This window comes from Chionomys nivalis, chromosome 7 (assembly GCF_950005125.1).
Source record: "Chionomys nivalis chromosome 7, mChiNiv1.1, whole genome shotgun sequence".
NCBI lineage: Eukaryota > Metazoa > Chordata > Mammalia > Rodentia > Cricetidae > Chionomys > Chionomys nivalis.
This window is the reverse complement of record NC_080092.1, coordinates 84,199,328-84,220,362: the sequence shown is the minus strand read 5'-3', so window position 1 is coordinate 84,220,362 and position 21,035 is coordinate 84,199,328. Positions and strand designations below refer to the sequence as shown.

At 41.5% G+C, this 21,035-nt stretch overlaps 1 protein-coding gene and 1 long non-coding RNA gene across 7 annotated transcripts in view; both read right to left on the bottom strand.

Moving 5' to 3' along the window:
• Positions 1 to 9,664, bottom strand: part of LOC130876800 (leucine-rich repeat-containing protein 37A-like) — a 94,792-nt gene extending 85,128 nt beyond the window's left edge. For all 6 annotated transcript variants that reach the window (XM_057773413.1, XM_057773414.1, XM_057773418.1 and 3 more), the window contains exons 1-2: positions 3,354 to 9,664; positions 201 to 272 (exon numbers count right to left, since the gene is read on the bottom strand). In XM_057773413.1, the coding sequence (XP_057629396.1) occupies positions 201 to 272; positions 3,354 to 9,664 (6,383 nt within the window). The remainder of the gene's footprint in view (positions 1 to 200; positions 273 to 3,353) is intronic.
• A 291-nt stretch (positions 9,665 to 9,955) lies between these two features.
• LOC130876806 (uncharacterized) lies at positions 9,956 to 20,654 on the bottom strand. The gene is made up of 3 exons (XR_009057358.1): positions 20,516 to 20,654; positions 20,166 to 20,324; positions 9,956 to 10,233 (listed from the first exon to the last, which is right to left on the bottom strand). It is a non-coding gene; the product is annotated as an uncharacterized LOC130876806 (long non-coding RNA).
• Positions 20,655 to 21,035: the final 381 nt, after the last annotated feature.

Here is a 21,035-nt window from a genome sequence, read left to right as displayed (position 1 = left end):
CATTTTTTTACTTCGAGCCATTAAAATTCCCTATCTCTATTCTAAAGATTCCATGTCTAGCTATCTATTCTGCAGAAATTCACTGGGAAGAACAGAGGAAATATCTTTTCTCAGACATAATGACCTCAAAATCTGGACCAAAAATAAGGGCCTTGGTCCAATACTTTGTACAACATTTGGAGAGAACATGTACTACTCACAGTTTCTCAGCCCAACGGTACGCTCTCCATACATTTTTGTCAATGTAAGAAATATTATTTCCTTGGAAATTCCTGTGAAGAAACAGTTCATATACTTGAGTAAATAGGAAAAGACTAAGCAGAAGCAGTAAAATCATCGCACCCTCATGAAGGTGATCAATGCAGAACGAAGAAAACCACCAATCTTCTAATTCCAAGATCTATCAGTTCCCGAGGGAGCACACTTAGCAACACAGGGCTGCTGGAGCAAGCTAAGACCTTCCTTGCAAGTTGAACTTGGAATATGACCAGCCTCTTGGTTAGAAAATGCTAGTTAATTACTGAGTATTTTTCTCAAAAATAATTGCATTTAAATAAAGTACTTCTACAAATCAATAAAAAATAATGATTAATAATTGAACAGGAAAATAGGTGAATTTTTATCATCATTAGCAAGTAAGAAACCCTGATATAGGTACCATCAAACCTTTGCCAGAGGGCTGTCTGCCGAAGCATGTGTGTTAGAAAGAGGAGAAAATTCGAATTAGTCAAAGTGATGTGCTGGTGTGGAAATAGTTCTTAGTCACACTACTTAGGGAAAAAGCACAACATCACTCATGAAAGTTTTACCTCATCTGTGAACAACACAAATGAACCGGAAGGAAGGACACATGACAAAATGTAACTGGAGTTTATTTTGGCTTGTAGGACACAGGAGAAGTGCAACAAGCTCCACGGAATGAATTTTCTAGATTATCCTATAAACTCTGGGTCTTTCATTTCTATTTTACATGTGTGCATGTGGAGACCCGAGTCTGATGTTAGGGCATCTTCAATCATTCTCCTACTTTACTGAGACAGAATCTTTAATCCAGCCTAAAGTTCACTAGAATGGTAGACTTGCTAGCCAGATGGTTCTGAAGAGTGTGCTTCTGACATTCAAGGCTGTAATTATTGATAGACTGCCACATAAACCTATCATTTACATGGATTCTGAGGATCTGAACTCTAGTCCTCACACTTGCAATTGGACCACTTTAACGAGTGAGGAACCTCCCTGCTGTCCCAACCCTTCACTCTTTTTTGAGGTGCTAGTAATGGAATTCAGGGCATTTTGTGTGCCCGTCAAGTATTGTACCATTGAGCTATATTCCTAGCCCTCTGTTCATTATGAGACAGGATCTCATTAAGTATAGTCTAGCCTGGCCTTGAATTTGTGATTCTCAATCTTTAGTTTCCCAAGTACTAGGATTAAGGGTATATACTATACAGCAGGCTTCTATGACTTTTTTTTTTTTTTTTTTTTTTTTTTTTTGGTTTTTCAAGACAGGGTTTCTCTGTAGCTTTGGTGCCTGTCCTGGAACTAGCTCTTAGAGACCAGGCTGGTCTCAAACTCACAGAGATCTGCCTGCCTCAGCCTCCCGAGTGCCACCCCACCCCCCCAGCTCCATGACATTTTTAAAAAATGGGAATATATCCTTGAATGGCACATGCTTAAAAGAAACTGTTAAATACCTAATTTATGTTCAGTTTCAACTCTGTGGCTCACTTTAAGCATTTACTTTTAGTTCTACTCAGTGAAGACTTTCTTGCTTAGTTTAAACACTTTTTCTCGTGATAGGGAAGAAAGAAATTCACTCACTTGATAGTGGACATCCCAGTCAATCCCAAACTGTTTGATTTTATGTTCACTAATGAGAAAAATGCCTAAAACTGAACTCTCATTCCTGACTGCTGAGTCTATCTGTTAAATTGCCATCCTTATCTAGAACAGAGACTGTGGTCTCATTTTTTATTTGTATACTTCAATCCCCAATTTTGTTTGAGGCGCACTCTCACCATGTAGCCCTGACTCGTGTAGAACTCACTATGGAGATGAGGCTGGCCTCAATCTCACAGAGATCCACCTTCCTCTGCATCTCAAGTTCTGGGATTAAAGGTGTGCATAACCATGTCTAGAATCACTCACTAAATCCTATCTTCTCTTACTCTGTGAGGATTCGGGGTTTTCTTCCTACTCCCGTAATAGCCACAGTGGTCCAACTCTTGCTCACTTTAGTCCTAGATTTTGCTCGATATTTATATATGGTCATCAAGAATTAAGTTTCCTGTCTGGATTACTCTACAAGAGGATGCTAAAATGATCCTCTATCTGAGTGTTAAGAGTCATGCCTGTATTTTCCATTTGAGATGCTGAGGCAGGACGATCATGAACTCAAGGCCAGCCTGTATTACATAGCAAAGTTCCACCCTCTTAATACTTTTTCAGTATTTTTTAGAAATGTATAATGGTTCTTCTTCCATATTGCACTCTGACTTTCAAACCACTAGAACTGATATTCCAAATATTTCATAATACCTCTCACTGTTTTCTAATTCAATCTTTTCTGGTAGACTAGTCTACTAAATCCCAATTCTTGTAAGCTATGCCTTTGACTATGCTGTAATACCTATTTTTACTTTATTTAAAAATGAGACACTCTTTGAACCAAAGGGAAAGTTTCAATGTACCCATTCCCCTTTCCCCCATCTATTATTTCATGTTCCTAAGAAAATGCCACACATATATGGCTCTCATACTTCTTATCCCTGAATAGTGCACACAAAACATGAAAAATATTAAAAAACCAGGAACAAAAATGAGCTCTGGACATAACTAAGATTACAAAGCTAACATTCATGTAGGCTAAGAACTAAAATAAGTATTCCATGTAGTCAACTAAACCTTACAACAGTCCTATGAAACAGGAGTCATCAAACTTCCCATTTTACAGATGAGGAAGTTAATTCACAGCTAAATATTTTATGCAGGGTTACAGAGCTTAGGCCAAACCCCAGGAGTCCAGCTCCAGAATCTACTCTAATCACTCTGATACATCCTCACTGAAATAAATTATAAAGAGGATGAAATGAAACAGAAGAACAAAGGTTAAGCAATGATATAATGGAACTAAATAAGAATGAATACAGAAAAATAAGAAGAGCTATCATAAATAAAAGACTGGAGAAGGGATACTGAAGAAGTAAAATTGAGGACAAAGAAAAGTTGGCAAGTCAAGGTAAGAGCAGAAAGTCAATCAATGAGAATTAGAGTGACAAGGAGGGCCCAGGAAAGCTTTGAAGAAAAGGTGCTATGTCAGGCAAATGTAAAACAGAAATAAAGGTGAGTCTTACAAGTTAGTAAAAGTGTCGTTGTATGAGTCGGGCTTTGGCACAGGCACTTGGTGGAGTCTCCGCTCTGGGCTGAGATGAACACACAGCAGTGTCTCATTTTCACACAAGCAGAACTCACATAGGTTGATGTACATGTAGGCATTTTGTTCCATAGTTAAATCTTTTTCTGTAGTGGAATTTTCAGAATATGGAGTTATGGTAAGTTCCATTTTCGAAAACTGATCTGTAGGTGGAAGTGTAATTTCAGGGCACTTTGGAGTAGGAGCTGTAGTTGTTGGGACTGTAGAATGTGCAGCTTCTGGAGAAGCAGCTGTAGTTGTTGAGACTCCATACTGTGCAGCCTCTGTAGAAGCAGCTGCAGTCTCTAGGACTTGAGAAGGTTTAGTCTCTATAGTTGATGAATCTGAACGCTGAGCTTCAACATGAACTAAAGTTAGAGCTGCTGTCTCATAATGTTCTAGAAACTGAGCCTCGGTCTCCATAGGTATCTCAGAAGTGTGAGCTGGGGAGTCCTTCATAGGGGCAGAACCTTTAACCATTGTATTAGGTTGTCGAGTTATTGAAAATTCTGAGTGTAAATACTGAGCTGTGACTTGAGTTAGGTTTGAATTTTGAACCTGAATCTTCTCATCAAGTGGGAGTACCTCTTCAGGGTTATTTAGAGGAAGGGTAGTAATATTCCCTGGGGCTTCCAAAGGTTCACTCTCTATCTTAGATAGCTCAGTTAAAGCATGCTCCACATCAAGATGGTAAACTTGGACCTCAGGTGACACTGTATGCTGAGTTTGATAACTTGGCATTGCAGCTTTACTATCATGGAACCCTGGAGCTTTGGTAACAAGCCCCTCATGCGGCTGTGGAGGCTGAGAGGTCTTTTGCACAGGTTCAAAGAGTCCTCCCTCAGTAGTAGGTTGATGAGTTATGGTAACTTCCAAATCTGGAGGATGAACCGTGATTTCAGTTGTGTTTGGAGGCTGAATGTGAACCTGTTCTAGAGGTGTCACTTGAGAATGCACTGGACGATCTGTAGTCTCACTGAGAGCTGTGGGATGAGGACCCTCTGTAGTAGGCTCTGCAGTTACAGTGAGTTCCATGTCTAAGGGATGATATGGTTTTGTTAGATACTCAGCTTTACTCTGAATTAGACCTTGAACCATGCCCTCCTCATATCCTCGAGTTTGAACGACAAACACCTTAGGTGGTTTTCTAACTTCAGCAGTGGTCCTCTGCAAATTTTCAGGACTGTTTTCTAGAGTAGATGAGTTACGATCAAGGTTAACTACGGTTTTAGTTGGAGTTCTAGTACGAGGAACGAAAACTTCTGGGTTCAGGATCACACTGTGATCTGAATGATGAACACTAGTCTCCTGTGGAGTTGGACGAAAGTGAGTTCCTGTAGGAGGCTGAGAAGGCTGAGATGAGATCCTGGGTGGAGCTGGATTCTCAGCTTGACCCTGAATTGGTATTGGAACTGTCACCTCTTGAACTACACCCTCTTTAGGTGGTGCTGTAATCTGAGTTGTGCTCTCGTGCATACTTTGTGAAAGCTCTCCCTCATTAATAGGTTGATAAGTTACAGTAAGTTCTAGATTCAAATGCTGAACGGTGACTTCAGGTATCTGAGTTGTGTGCTTACTGTGAACAGGCTCTGGATATATCACCAGAGGGTACTCTGGAGGAGGAACTGTAGTCTCCCTTGGAGTTGTAGGATGGTGAGGCTCTCTAGTAGGCTCTGAACTTTCGGTGAGTTCTAGATCCAAAGGCCTAAATGATACAACAGCTTGATCCTCAGTTGGTATTGGAACAGTCACCTCCTGATATACTGGGGCTAGAGCTACAGCCTCTTTAGGTGGTTCTGTAATCTGGGTTGTGGTCTCTTGAATGCTCTGAGAAAATTCTCCCTCAGTAGTAAGCTGTGGAGCTATGGTAAGTTCCAAATCCAAAGGTTCAGCTGTGGCTTCAGTTGGGTTTGGATGTTGAAAGTGAATACTTTCTGGATATATCACCAGAGGGTGCTTTGGAGTTGTAGGATGTTTAGCCTCTCTTGTAGGCTCTGACGTTATAGTGAGTTCCAGATCCAAAGGCTGAAATGATACAACATGTGTTGTTGGATACTCAATTTGATCCTGACCTGGTGTTGGAACTTTCATCTCCTGATATACTGGGGCTGGAAGTGGTTCTGTAATTAGACTTGTGGTCTCTGGAATAGTTTGAGAATGTTCTCCCTCAGCAGTAGTTTTATGAGTTATGGTGAGTTCCAGTTCCAAAGGCTGAACTGTGGCTTCAGAAGAGTTTGGATGCTGAGGGTGCTGTGGGACTGTAGGATGCTGAGGCTCTCTGGTGGGCTCTGAAGTTATGGTGAGTTCCAGATCCAAAGGTTGAGATGAAGGAACTACTTGATGCTCAGTTTCTGTTGGAACTGTCGCCTCTTGATATTCCTGCTCTTGAGCTACAACCTCCTTAGGTGGTTCTGTAATTAGACTTGTGGTCTCTGGAATAGTTTGAGAATGTTCTCCCTCAGCAGTAGTTTTATGAGTTATGGTGAGTTCCAGTTCCAAAGGCTGAACTGTGGCTTCAGTAGGGTTTGGATGCGGAGGGTGCTGTGGGACTGTAGGATGCTGAGGCTCTCTGGTAGGCTCTGAAGTTAGGGGGAGTTCTAGGTCTAAGGGCTGAAATGAGACAGTAAGTGATGCCGGATACTTAGCTTGATCCTGAGTTGGTATTGGAATTGTCATCTCATGATATTCTAGACCTTGAGTTAAACTCTCTTCTGGAAGTTCCGTCACTTGATTTGTGGTCTCTTGCATAGTTTGAGAAAGTTTCTCCTTAGGTTTTAGATTTACGGCGACTTCTAGATCCAAAGGTTGAATTGGGTTTTTAGTTGGGTTTGGATGTTGAGACTCACTATGATGTGGATGTGGAAGTTTTACTTGAAAATGTGGATTTACAGTTCTTTTTGGTAGTATATAAGGTTTAGTTTCTGGACTAATTCCTGGGGTTACAGTAACTTCTAGGTCCAAAGGCTGAAATAAACCATTAGGTGATAGTGTATACTCAACTTGATCCTGATCTGGCCTTGGAACAGTCATCTTGTGTGCTGGAATGTGAGTTACAATATTTTTCAGTGGCTTTGGAGGGTGTGGAATCACTTTATGGGTTAGAGAAAATTTTCCTTTTCTATGGAGTTTTAAAGTCTGAGCTGCAGTGGGCTTCAGCGCTAGAAATGGTTTTGGATTCTCATGGAGGTCTGTGGGATGAGATAGGGTTATTTGTTGATGTAAAAAAGGTCTTACTCCCATACTGTGACTCGGAGGCAGTTCTGAGGCTTCCTGTTGAGTTGAATAAAGGTGTACCTCTTTAAAGTGGTGTGTTGTCTGAGCTATGGCCTCCTGGAAGGCTAGAGATTCAGTTTTGGAGAAATATGGACGTTTTGAAAGGGTATTAGTCTGAATCTGTGAAAATTTACCTTTCTCAGTGGAGTCTATAGGCTGACGTAAGTCTGCTTGTGGTAATGGAACTGATCCATCCTTCAGAGAAGGTTCTGGAGTTATGGTAAGTTCTAGGTCCACATGTTTCACAGTGGTTTTATATGACTTTGGAAGTTCAGTTCTGAATGTTGCCTCTAGATCTGCAGATGAAGAAAACCTATCTGTAATTGAAGGCCAAGTTGAGCTCCCCTGCTGACTTGGATATGGTTCCTCAGGAAATTCTTCAGGTTGGGTTGGGACCCCTTGACTAACTGGAGAATGATGATCTTCTTTTGGGTTGGTTTGATGATCAATTGGGATATTGTGTGATGCTGAAAAATAAACTTGACCATGACCCAGGGATGAAACTGTTACCTCATGGTAACCTGGAAGTTCTTCGTCGGGCAGCTCTAGCATCTGTTCTGAAGTCTCCTGCTGTGCTGGAAAGGGTTTTCCTTCTTCAGAAATCTGTGATATTCCAGTTGTATCTTCTTGCTGGCTTAGAGGTTTATGATGCAGAATAGGTTCTGGGGGCTGATATAAAACACCCTGTTGTTTTGACAGTTCAACCTCTTCAGATGCTGTAGCCTCATGGTACACAGTTCCCATCGCAGCTACAGGATTCTCTGTTACTGTAATCTCCAGATCTGCAGGTTGACCAGTCACATAAGACAGGCTAGAATGCTGAGCTTGATAGTGATCTGGAGGCAAATCTGTCACTTCATGATGCTCTGGAGACTGAGCTGCTTGTTCCTGCTCAGTTGCAGAAGGTTTAAACTCTTCAGCATACTCTAAGGCTTGAGCTGGTACCTCCAGCTGGCTTTGAAATTGACCCTCTCCAGAAGGCTCTGAAGCCTGAGCTGGAAGCTTCTCCTCATGGAGAAAGGGTTCCATCTGCTCAGTATACTCCAAAGGATGCACTGGGGATGCCTGCTGGGTCAGAGAAGATTCCGTCTCCTTGGTAGGTTCTGAAGTTATGGTAAGTGCCACATCCACGGGTCTAACTGTAACATGTGGTAAGTAATAATGGTGCTCTTCATTTGGATCTGGCTGGACTTTGTGAATTGTTGGAGTTTCAACCACATTCTCAATAGGGGACTCTGGAGTTTGAAGTGGAGCCTCTTGTTCAACTGGAGGGAGCTCTGCAGGTTGAACTGAAGCTTCTGGCTGGTTTCCAGAACCCAATTCTACCTCCTCAGGAGACTCAGAAAGTTGACCTGGCTGCTCTAGTTCACTGAGATTAGAGTCATCCTCCAGAAGAGGACCTGGATGTTGAGATAAATCTTCCGGCTGCATTGGTAAAGGTCCTAACTCCTCTGTTTCCTCTTGAGGCTGAACTGGAGACTCCAAATCAACTCCAGAAGATTCAGCCTCCTCAGAATACTCAGAAAGTTCAGTTGGCTGCTGCTGCTGGCTGATGAAATGTTCAGTTTCAACAGGAGGACCGGGAATCTGAGTTGGAGTCTCCTCCTCATATGGAGATGACTCATTCTCTGTTCTAGGTTCAAAAGTAATTTTTGGTTCCATATCTGCAGGCTTACCTGTAATCATGGGCGAAGTATAATGGAGAAATTGAACCTGACTAGGGTTTTGAATTGTGGTTAATACAGTTTCAGTTATACTCTGCATAGAGGATTCTGGAACTGGAACTGTACCCTCTTGCTCAACTAGAGGACTGGTTTCTTCGGGAAGCTTTGTAGGCAGAGCTGGAGCTTTTAGATGGCTACCAGAATTTCCAAGGTTTTCAGGAAGCTCTAAAATCTGAGCTGGAGCCTCTTGTTGGGTTGATGAAGGTTCCAACAACTCAGAACTCTCTGCAAACTGGGCTAGGGTCTGTTGCTGGCCCACAGTAGCTTGTACCTCCTTATCTGCCTCTGAAGCCACAGGATTCACTGTCACATTTGGCAGGTTTGAGTGCTGAGCTTCATTTCTATTTGGAGATGGACCACGTATTTCAGGATGAACTGATGATTCCTCAGAAGGAAGCTGATGGTGAGCTGAGTCTTCTTTTTGGATTAAAGGTTCATCTTCCTGTGGGAAATAATCTGGAGCTTCCTGATGGAGATTCTCTGTATTTTGAACTTGTGTCTCCAACTGGTCAGGTTCATCCTGCTCTAGGAACTCTGGAGCTTCGTCTGCGTTTTCCTGGGATTGCAGAGGGAGGCTGTAAGAATAAGCTTCATTCATACTCAGGTCACCATAATCATCATCCTTAGTTTGTTTGTGAAATTGAGGTTTTCCATCAACCACCTTAGCAAGTTTCCTGTGCTGAGTTAAATCTTTCTTCAACTCCTTCGGTGAAATCATGAAGGTTGTTGCTCGTGAACTCTGGCTGTCTAATGGTGGAACAAGTATTGCACCCAACTGATGATCTGCAGCCTCAGCTAGACTGGCTGTACTTTTGAACTGTGAAGGCCAGATGGGAGCCTGAACTCGATCCCCATTTGGTGTTAAAATGTTCTCTGGCTGCTTCCCAGGTGGTATCAGCTTGTTGGTCAGATGCTGATGTGAAACACCAAGTTCCGCAGGCTCTGGGTTCGACTCCCGAGAAGTGCTGGGGTCCTGGAATAGAAGTAAACTGTCAGTCAACTCCTCAAGTGGGGCCAATATCTCCTTGGGAGCAGGGGGCCCCAGATACTCAGTGCCCCCTTTGTCTGTCTCGGGTGCTCGAATATGTCGGGATTTAGGTGATTGATCAGAAGGGTGCCAAGACCAGAGTTTGGTTAGCACCCAGGGCTCTGAAGTCGACTGGCGTGGGTTCCCAGTGAACTCTGGAATGGGAAAAGCCAGGACCAGTTGCCATATGAAGAAAAGCCTTAGTGCACCAAAGTGCAGTAAAGACATTACATAAATGTAGAAACAAACAAAAAAAAAGTAAAGACAAAGTGCAGTAGGGACGAGATCCACAATGCTGCCCAGACTGGTGGGAAACTAAATGAAAACTCAGAAGCTGGGCAAGGAGGCCTGTCCCGCCCTTTATTTATGACAGTTGACCTTTGTTACAAAACCATTACTAGGCAGGGTCCCAGTTGGATTCTGCTTTCTCTCATGTCTGTGAGCTTTTCCCCTTTTGGACTCTCTTTCAAGTTTGTTGTAGAAATTCAAAAGTTATCTTGGATTATTTATATCTTGTTTCTTGCTTCTGTAGCTTCTTCCTCATGTCCAGAGTAGACTGATCGATGAAATAAGCATCAAATGATGTCTGTTGTTAGAACTTTAAAAATAATCTTTAATTATAATGAAGCCATACATTTTATTACTATTGTATGGTCATGCCTCAACATGCAGGCAGAAGTCAAAGGACAGCATATGGAATTAGTTCTCTTCTTCAACCTTCAAGAGGCTTCCAGGCATGGAACTCTGGTCACCTGGCTTGCATCGTGAGGTGGCAAGTACCTTTATCCACTACGCATCTGTAGAACATAAATATAAACTTAGTAATACAATACCATCTTTCCTCAAGTTTTACCTCTCAAGACCCTTTTAACTTAGACCTTCTATGATGTGCTTAACCTTTCCATGTCCTCAATTTTGATGTACATTTTGGAACACTGCTTACTTTAGAACAAAACTACCACCTACAATTCTTTCGCATCTGTGTAGCTGGAACGGCGGGCTGCTTCCAGCCACCCGCCTAGCTTTACCCAAAATAACAACACACAAATTGTATTCTTTTAAACACTGCCTGGCCCATTATCTGTCCCCTCTTATAGGCTAACTTAACCCATTTCTAATAATCTCTGTAGCACCACGAGGTGTTTGCTTACCAGGGAGGATTCTAGCCTACATCTGTCTCAGTTCCGAGAATCATGGCGACTGCCTGACTTGGCTTCTTTCTCCCAGCATTCTATTCTGTTTACTCCGCCTACCTAATTTTCTGTCCTATTAAAGGGCCAAGGCAGTTTCTTTATTAACCAATGAAATCAATACAAAACAGAAGACTCTCCCACATCATTTCCCCTTTTTCTGTTTAAACAAAAAAGGCTTTCACTTTAACATAGTAAGATTACATATAACAAAACAGTTATCAAGCAAAAATTACAGTTACAATATTTATATCTATTTTATCCTTTATTATAACTAAGGAAAACTATAACTATAACTAACCATTCTTCAACTCCATCAAAGACTCCAGAAGGATATAATATTACCTAAGCAAACAAGAAATAAGCAACTTCCAAAACTCTAGAAATGACAGAGACATCTCACTGCCCAGACAGTCATCCAAAGTTTCTCTGTACCGTTGGGGCATCCATCTCCAGCCTACAGGTCCATAGTATCCAGCAGACATTTCCATGAAGCAGAAAATTCCAAAGACAGTTCAGTCATTTTCTGCTGTGTCCTGCAGAATGTCTTGTAGACTCTTTCATAGATCAGGAACCCCAAAAGACCATCTCAGCTTTTGGTAAGTTCAGCAGTCCTCTCTCTGCGGGTTCTTCGTGTCCAGTTTATGCAACAATCCAGGCAAGAGCAGTTTCTTGCCCAAATGACTATCAAACTCCAGAAGGAGCCTCTTTGATGCCCACCTTCCTCTTGAGAGGAAGTAGATTGGTGCTGCCAGGAGCAGACGTGTCTCATTGTCATGAAAAGTCCTAAGTTATTAAAATATCTTAAATGCCATATTCTACAGTCTTTGAAAGAAATGAAAAATGCCTATCTAACTGAAATATATCTCTATCTATCTAGAAAATCTAACATGACTATAAGCTTTACTATTATCGGTGATTATCCATTAGCAACCTATATTTCCTAATTATATATTACATTTTTAAATGAACTACACAATCACAATACCTTAATCAAGATCAGAAATACATATACATAGAACAAAATTGACCTTAACTTTTACCAATAGAGTAAAATTTATACCAATGTAATTATTCATATCTATATCACATCTGAAAGCATTCTTTCTCTTTAACCTTCTTTACCAACATGCATTTTATAACTATACCCTTTTATATCTCTTCTCTCGCTTGATTGTTATACATTCCTTACAAATTTAAAAACATTTTATGTCATACTTCAAACTGATACATGTGAATAAATAGGGTGCTTATAAACTGTAACTGCTTATAGTAATGCTCTGAGCCACACAGCTTTGTACATATGCTCCTAAATCAAGCATAAGCCATCTCATACAGAAACAGAGGGCATGGGCCACTCAGAAAGGATATAGCTAACAGACTCAATGAGACTCTGCTGTTTTTCACAGGTGAAAAATTATTAAGGGACTTTATGGTTCATGTTATCTGAGAAGAGAATTACTAACTCCTCTAGTTACTTGCACCTTGATGGGGAGAAACTGACACCCACAATCCATAATAGTCCCGATGCCCTTTCTACTCTGACTCAGTAATAACCTAGGGTTTACTATGCCACTGCTTCTCCTTATGATACATTCCTTATGAAGGCTGACTGTTAGACTTTATACAGATATTTCTTTGTCAGAACACAAACATCTTCTGATGTCTGCTGACACCTCAATGTGCACAGAGATTCACTCCACCCAGCCTGAAAGAACTCAGAAATTTATTCACTAGAATATCCTTTCTGAATCTTTACAGCCTCACAAATATTGCAAAAGGTACAACTGCTTAAACCTGAAACCTGTTGAAAACATAAATGGTCTCTTCAAAGAAACAAAAGGGGCATTTACTTAAATACAAAGGTAAGTTCCATGTACGAACTAGCAGCTGTAACCTTACCTGTGCTTCTGTGTGCATCACTTTTTCTTTTGTTTTAATATATATTCAATGATATATACTCTTGGTATAATATATTCTCAATAGTATGAAATGACTATAAATCCCCACTATTCTCTTTTCAATTATTTTTTTAAATATTTATTTATTTATTTATTATGTATACAATATTCTGTCTGCATGTATTCCTGCAGGCCAGAAGAGGGCACCAGACCTAATTACAGATGGTTGTGAGCCACCATGTGGTTGCTGGGAATTGAACTCAGGACCTTTGGAAGAACAGGCAATGGTCTTAACCACTGAGCAATCTCTCCAGCCCCTTCTCTTTTCAATTATTCCACCCTTGAATTGCTTCTTAGACTTTTTATTTTTTCTGTTTACCGCATTCTTAATATATATAACTCAAAGGTTAAGATAATGAAAATAGCTGTCTTAAAATAAGTGTTTAACAAGACCTAATAAATCTTAATGTCTGAGAGCAACACAAGGGGAACCTGAGCCATTATTAAACAGAATGATAACCATCCTAGGTAATATACTTTTTTCCGTGTTCCTAAATCCCCGGGCAGTTCCCCAAGCAGCTAGCAGCAGGAAATGCTGGCGAGTCCCCACAGATGGCTGCCAGAGCGGTGCAGATTCCCAGCAACGAGGGGCAGACACATAGTGGGGCAGGCAGCGGGCTCTGGGAACTGCAAGATTCCCAAGTGGGCTGGGTACAAACAGGTGGTGGGTAAAAGGCACATAGACACAGTAAATAGGAATAAAGAACATTTACTACTTAAAAGAGAGTGAGAGAGAGAGAGAAGAGAAAGAGAGAGAGAGAGACAGCGAGAGAGAGACAGAGAGAAAAAAAACACGTGTGCACACGCCAAAAGGGAACAGCAAGAGAGGAAATTCAAGATGGCGACGAGAGGTCAGAGGTAGCTGGGAGTGGGCGTGGCTGGTCCCTTAAAGTGACCAGGGACCGAAAGAATAACATTCCCAGGTCTTGCTTACAATAAAAGCAGGAGGTTAGACACCACAGTTTGAAGGAATTGGGGCAGCGAATTCTCAAGACTGCTTCCAGCTGATTTGTGGGCATCATCTTGGGGGGCGGTCCCTGAGAAGGCTGTATGCTGGGAACCTCCTGGCATAGCTGGTCTCTTTGCTTCTGACCAGTGTCTGTGGTGTGGAAATGTCTGGTGTCCCTTATCTTGTTTAAGGTATTGGCAGAACAAAGAAAAGTTAAATTAGGGGAAAAAATTTCTTTGGACTAGGGAATTGAGGGGGTATCTGACCTGTTTAAGGTGGATTCTTTAATTCGGCTCCCTGGAATTCACAAGAACTCCTTGGGCTTATGAAAACAGAAGGTTTAGACATATAATGACTATGGCTTATTTTGTACAATGAAAACTATTTTTTTTAAGAAATGTGATTTGAAATTTGTTTGGTGAGGTAACCTGGCAAAACCTCAACCTGGCAAAACCTCTCAGCTATCAAACTGTCAGAGATCTTTAAGAAGAATAAAATTTTTCTTGAGTTACCGATTAAAAAATGACTAAGAATTTACTTGGTTGGCACCCAGAGCTACTCTTTTTGGGTCCTCCAAGGTCGCTGAAGGTTGCACTTGACCTTTGCTGGTCAGCGCCAGGACTGCCAGGCTCCAGAAGACCCTGTGGGCCAAGAAATCTGTAGGAAGACAGGCCTACCTTGACCTGAACAGCTAGGCTGTCGATTCCTACGATTCCATCCGCATCTAGAGGTCTTCAGTTTAGATGAAAGGCAGTTTTTCCTAATGGTCAGCACTCAGCAGTGCTCAGTGAACTGCAGAAAGATGTTGTTCTGCACCCATTTGTCTTCTGTCTTCTTTGGAGGAAATAAGAGTCTGTTGCTAGGAGCCAACCTGTCTCTTTTTGTTATGAAAAGTTTTTTAAATAATACTTAAATATCACATTGCCCAGATCTCTGAGCAGTTGAGGGCTGTTTATTAGGTATAGCTGCAGTATGGAATCTGTCTGGAAGGTTGGGTCTGAGCTTGACTGCACTGGCTCTTAACAGGCTAGATCCACACCCGTAAAAAGACAAAAAGAAAGAAAAAAAAACTGCTTGTAATAAAAGATTAGTGGCAGAACTGACAATGGTAAAGAACAGCTTAATATTAAATATAAGGCACTTGTGTAAGAGACTTAAAAGTACATACCAGTTTAAAATATGAGACATATGATTTTGTAGTCTGAAATGAGATGTAATGAACAATTATTATACACAGAAAGAGTGAACAGGAATTGGGCAACGTGGATGCCTTTGATGGGCCCTATCAAAGGCATGCCACTGCATAAAACATCTGTAACAGACTTAACATGAAGATTTTAGTGAAAACTGGGTGAAAGGCAGGATATGCAGGAGTTATATTATCCTCATTTATTGCACAGTTGTTTATTGTCTTAGTTTTTAAGTTAGATAGGTATTGAGAATTATATAGGTCAATAGTCATCTAAGTTTGTCATTTATAATTAGACTAATCAGGTTCTTTAGATACATGGAGATTATATTCAGTATAGATAGATAATCTTCAACCTCTTCAAAGAGCTGTAGAAAATGGCCTTTAATCTAACTCAGTTTCGTGGTAGTGAGACACAATTGCTCCTGGAAACACCGATCTATTCCAGAAAGAAGGTTGAGCACCAAAGACACTTCACCTGGAGTTTTTCTTCTTGGCAGAACTGGCCTTTGGGCAAAGAAATGCCCATACCTCAACCACTGACAGAGATACAGAGTATCCATGAATGGATAAAACAGGACTGTCATATCCTGCCAAGACAGGGTAAGATAGTTTTGAAAAGTTTCTTACCTTTGAAAATGGTATGTCAGTTATGTTAGGCCTTAGCCAAAGTTGGTTGCTTCAATGCTGCAAACATGACCTTGGGTGATTGCCCAGGTAGCTAGTTGTCTCTGTGATCTGTTGCATGTTTTGGAAGTTGTTTGATTGAACTTCTTAATTACTCAGGTAACATTATGTCCCTTCTCAGATCTTCAATGGGGTTGAAGACTATATAAATGTAGTTACTGTTCTCTCATGACGTGACCAAGTTATTTATTATACAAGACTTAAGCTAGTTAAAATAGGATATTTGTACTTATTGTATATAATTTCGTAGTAGGTTTAGAACTCTCTTACTTAAACAAAAGGGGGAGGTGTTGTGGGAGCTCCTTCCACTCCTTCAGCCAAAGCCGACAAGATACCAGCCCATTGGGGTGTGGTCTCTCTCTCTCTTTAAAAAAGTGGCCACTTCCCTCCTCTCTCTCTCTCTCTCCCTCTCTCTCTCTCTCTCTCTCTCTCTCTCTCTCTCTCTCTCTTTCAGCTCCCCTTCCAGCAACTAGGCTCCCTTCTGGATTGCGCAGAGGGCTGTTGTCTGGGACGGTGATCTGTAAGTTTTTCCCCTTTAAATAAATAACCATTAGATTAATCCTAATTCCAAACTGGTGTGGGATTGTTTGTGACTTACACCTTCACCAGGGCCTCACACATGTTAGGCAAGCTCTTTACCATTGAGCCACATCCACAGAACACCTACACTTTTAATAAAAAGAGAGAAAAAAAATAAACTCCAACAATCCTAGCTAATGGTAAGGTATCCTATAGCTTCAAAATCAATTAAGACTTATAAAGGGACTAGTAGATATTGACATTTTTATTACATACTACACAAACTATGGAGAAAATCACTATCAAAGTGATTAAGGCCATGATTTGTAGGTGTGGGCCAATCATATGTACCCGCTAACTCTCCACAGCAGCTGGCCTCTCACATGTCCTCCACACAATCTAGTTCAATCCTTTTATCTAAAGTCTAGGATTACATTATTCAGAGTATGGTTGATCAAAGTCTGCAAAGTTTTTCTTCACAACCTTGTTTGACCATCAACGGAAACTAAAGTAGTAAATTTCTAGTTCTTGGCATTGTGAGCTGATGTTAAACTGCCTTATGTTTAGTGCCAAGACAAACCTAGTCATAAGAGACTTACAGTTTCATAACCTGCCAGAGATTTCATTTTGGATATACCTGAAATGCAATGCTCATTTTACAGAGTAGATGTGGACAACATTTTAACTGTATTTATAGAGAACCCTAAATAAAGGTTGTTTTTTGAAGTCACAGTACTTTCCTGCATCATTTGTTGGATGCAGGACTTACTGCCCTCTGTTGATGACAGTGATGATAAAGGAAGTCCTTCAGAGAAAGCACAGAATTGGAAGTGAGCAAAGGAACAGTTCAGCCTTCGCAGCAAGTAGCTCCTACTTCAGAATACGATCCAAAATGCAGATGAAATGAAACTGCCACCCACCCCTCTCCAAATTACTAATCCAGTAAAGGGAAGAATACACTTATCTCTGAATTTTACAAGCAGCTAAAACTATGAGAGGCTCATCTGCATTAATACACTTCTGTAAGAATAGAAATTCTTCCCAATGCTACCTCTGAATGTTTTATAAGTCACTGTGGATTTTTCCTTTTCTTTGTTTGAGACAAGATCTCATATAGCTGGATTCTCTTCTTAGCCCTAGGACAATGTTGAACTTCTGATCCTCCTATCTCCTTGTTGTAAAAGGAGGGGCAGGTCGGTGTCTTGCCACCTGGATAGCTTAGCCCCCGAAATAACCACACAGAGATCTGTATTAATTAAACTGCTGCCTGGCCCATTAGTTCTGGCCTCTTATTGTCTAACTCTCACATCTTGATTCAACCCATTTCTAATAATCTGTATGTCACCAGGAGCTTGTGGCTTACTGGGAAAGATTCAGCATGTCTGACCTGGCAACTTCATGGCAGGTGGCTCTCTCTGCCTCTGCTTTCTTCCTCCCAGAATTCTGTTCTGTCTACTCCACCACCTAATTTTCGGCCCAATCAAAAGGCCAAGGCAGTCTCTTTAACTAATGAAAGTAACATATAGACAGAAGACCCTCCTACACCATCTCCAGCTCTTGAGTGTTGGGATTAGAGGTGTGCACCATTATAGCTTTGATTTTGTTTACTGTGATGCTAGAGATAGAACCCAGTGCTTGATGCTAGAAGCACTCTATCAATTAAACCAATTCTCAGCCTTACAGTACAGTAGACACTACTAGTTCTTCCAAGATGTCTATTTCAATTTTGAAAAGTGTCATATTGTCTTAGTTAAGTTTCTGTTGTTGTGAAGAGACACCATGACCGCGCCAACAAAAGTTTTATTTTATTTTATTTTATAAAAATAAAAGAAAACATTTAATCAGTGTGGCTAGGGTGGCTCTCTTACACTTTCAGAGGTTCAGTCCATTATCATCATGATCAGGAGCATGGTGGCGTGCAGATAGATGTGATGGTGACTACAACTTGGCTTGCAGGCAATGGGAAGTCGACTGAGACACTGGGTGGTAACCTGAGTATAGGAAATCTCAAAGTCTGCCCCAACAATGACACACTCTTCCAACAAGGCCAAATCCACTCCAACAAAGTCACACCTCCTAATAGTGCCACTCCTTATAAGATTATGGAGGTCAATTACATTTAAACTACCATATAAATATTTCTAAAATTTGAACAATTAAAATAAGTCAAGGCATTATTAGTAACTTGCAGGTTTATTTATGCATCTTAATTCTCTGTCACAAGGCCTTAAGCTTAATAAGCACCTGATAGGCCAATATTTAGTTTTTTTCTTATCCCAGAATCAAGCACAGTCCACACCATTTAATAGAGGATTGATAGTATGTCAGTGGAATGAATGAATAGATGACTGAAAAATGAAATTGCTCTCTTTAGCTGAAAGTCTAAAAATGCCTGTTGGGAAGCTGCGATGCCCAGGACTGCGAGGGAGCCTGGATATGTGGTGCGTCCGACTGGGCTTTGCAGATAAGCTTACCAGAGTTGTTGCCGACCATCACCTTCCTTCATGAGGAGAAAATGAAATAAAAAATTCTCTTAAGGTGCTTTACACCCTTCCTTGATTTTAGTTTAAAACCTTATGCACTTGGGGCTGGAGAAATGGCTCAGTGGTTAAGAGCACTGACTGCTCTTCCAGAAGTCCTGAGTTCAATTCCCAGCAACCACATGGTGGCTCACAGCCATCTATATAATGGCTATATAATGAGACCTGGCGCCCCCTTCTGGCTTGCGGGCACACATGGAAGGAATGTTATACACATAATAAATAAATAAATAAATAAATAAATAAATAAATAAATAAATAAATATTTTAAAAAAACAAAAACAAAAAACCTTATGCACTTTTCTACATTTATAAAAGGTGTGTTATCAGGGGGAACAAGGCAGGAACTACCTCTATTCACCAAAGCTAAAAGAGTACTTAAACTGGTAACGAGGCAGTTTAAGGCGGGAAGCCAAGTAATAGTAACCCAAGGCTCTGCCATAAGTATGACTTCAATTATTCAATGATGGGCTTAACTTGTAAAAGTCTTAAAACCTAAGATTCATGAAATCATCCCAGTTTCCAAAAAGCAGGGAAAACCCAATACTGCTTTGTAATTTCTCCAGTGACTTCTATACTATATAAATGCCTGGACCTGGCTGGCAACAGGTTAGAAACAGGACCACAAGGAAATAATTAAACAATGCCTGACGGACGATCTCTTCAGTGATTAGGAGTGGATGGCTGCAGATGGAAGAAGGTGTTGAACAATGTACAGAAGCAGATATGAGATCACTACTGGGTAAAGTTCTCAGATTCAATAAAAGTTGATGAGGAAAGCTCCGTGGACAAAAATAGAGAAAGTGGCCAGTCACTCATCGAAAAGGTCCTCAGAAAGAACAGGTGTTTGAACTGACAGACATAGTGAGATGTGGCCCTCAGGCAGGCTCTGGGAAATTAAATCGGTTGGCATGCTGATGTGGAAGGGGGTTTCTTTCTTTCTTTCTTTCTTTCTTTTTTTAAGACATATTTTCTTTTTTTTAAATTGATTTTTATTGAGCTCTACATTTTTCTCTGCTCCCCTCCCTGCCTCCCCCCTGCCCTCTTTAACCCTTCCCCAAGGTCCCCATGTTCCCATTTTACTCAGGAAATCTTGTCTTTTTCTACTTTCTACTTCCCATGTAGATTAGATCTATGTAAGTCTCTCTTAGTGTCCTCATTGTTGTCTAAGTTCTCTGGGATTGTGGTTTGTAGGCTGGCTTTCTTTGCTTTATGTTTAAAAACCACCTATAAGTGAGTACATGTGATAATTGTTTTTCTGTGTCTGGGTTACCTCACTCAAAATAATGTTTTCTTGCTCCATCCATTTTCCTGCAAAATTCAATATGGCGTTATTTTTTTCTACTGTGTAGTACTCCTTTGTGTAAATGTACCACATTTGTGGAAGGGGGTTTCTACAGCGCATGAAAGGAGCCTATTTTCTGGGATGCCAAGGGTTACAACTGCCTGTCTGTCAAACTCACCCATCTTAAATCTATATAGAAAAGCAGCAAAAGCTAATCCATCTCCTGTGATTTCTTAAATTTAAAAGCAACAGAAAATAATGAGGAATAGACTACATGAGCACACCTGGGTTTGACCTCTTCACACTGCTACAAACATAAGAAATTAAAAAAAATTAAATTAAATTAAAAAAAGTCATCTAACTCACGGCTGGCCTCAAATTACACCCCAGCTCCCGCATCTGTACCCACCTTCACCAGCCACGCCTGGAGAGGAGGCTTCCGGTCATGCCTTTGGAGCTCTCTGCGCGTCCCTCGCCCAGTAAAACTTGACGATGGTGTGGAAACCGGGGTCCCCTGCAGCGTTCGGGAAGACCCGGATTGTACACAGAAGGCCAAGCAGGGAGAACGCTGTGGGAGGCGCAGGGCGTGAGCGCCAATCTCCTGCCTCAGTTCCCATGAGTCCCCTCCCTTCTCCACCCGGAGACTTCTCCCTGCACCGACCGAGGCTCCCTCCGAGGCCACAAGGGCATGAGGAGGGCGGGCGGCTCAGGGCCACGCTGGCTCACCACCCTCTGGAGACCTGTGCCCGACGCTAGTACCTGCAGCCGAAGCTCTCCGAGCTGGAGGGACCCGCACTCCCCCGGGCGCGGAGGTGCCCTCGTCCATCCTCCCTCTCAGCTCTGCCCCTCACATGCAGGGCCTCGGCCAGAGGGCCCAGAGCTCAAGTCTAGATGCGACTCCTACACCGGACCCTCACTGCGCCTGCGCAAGCAACGCGCCTGCACATGCGCACTGCAAGAGGCATAGCCCGCGGCTGGCCAGCACCGTCCTTACCCTTCTTGGCAGATGACCTCAACTGGTGTCAGCCTGAGTTCCTACCGCACCGCTCCCTCCGGGCTAGGGCTCCTACCCAAGCGTATTTTTTTTTCAACATAATTGGCTGATTTTATACAACACTTATATCTTTTAGTCCACAAGTATATTATTGAATGATAGAGAACATCTAATAAAACCATTTATACATAACTAGTAAATGAAATTCTAAGAAAAAAAAGATTTTTAAGGGCAGACATAGAGAATTCAGCTGGCTTCATCTTCACTTCAGGAAAAGACAAAAGT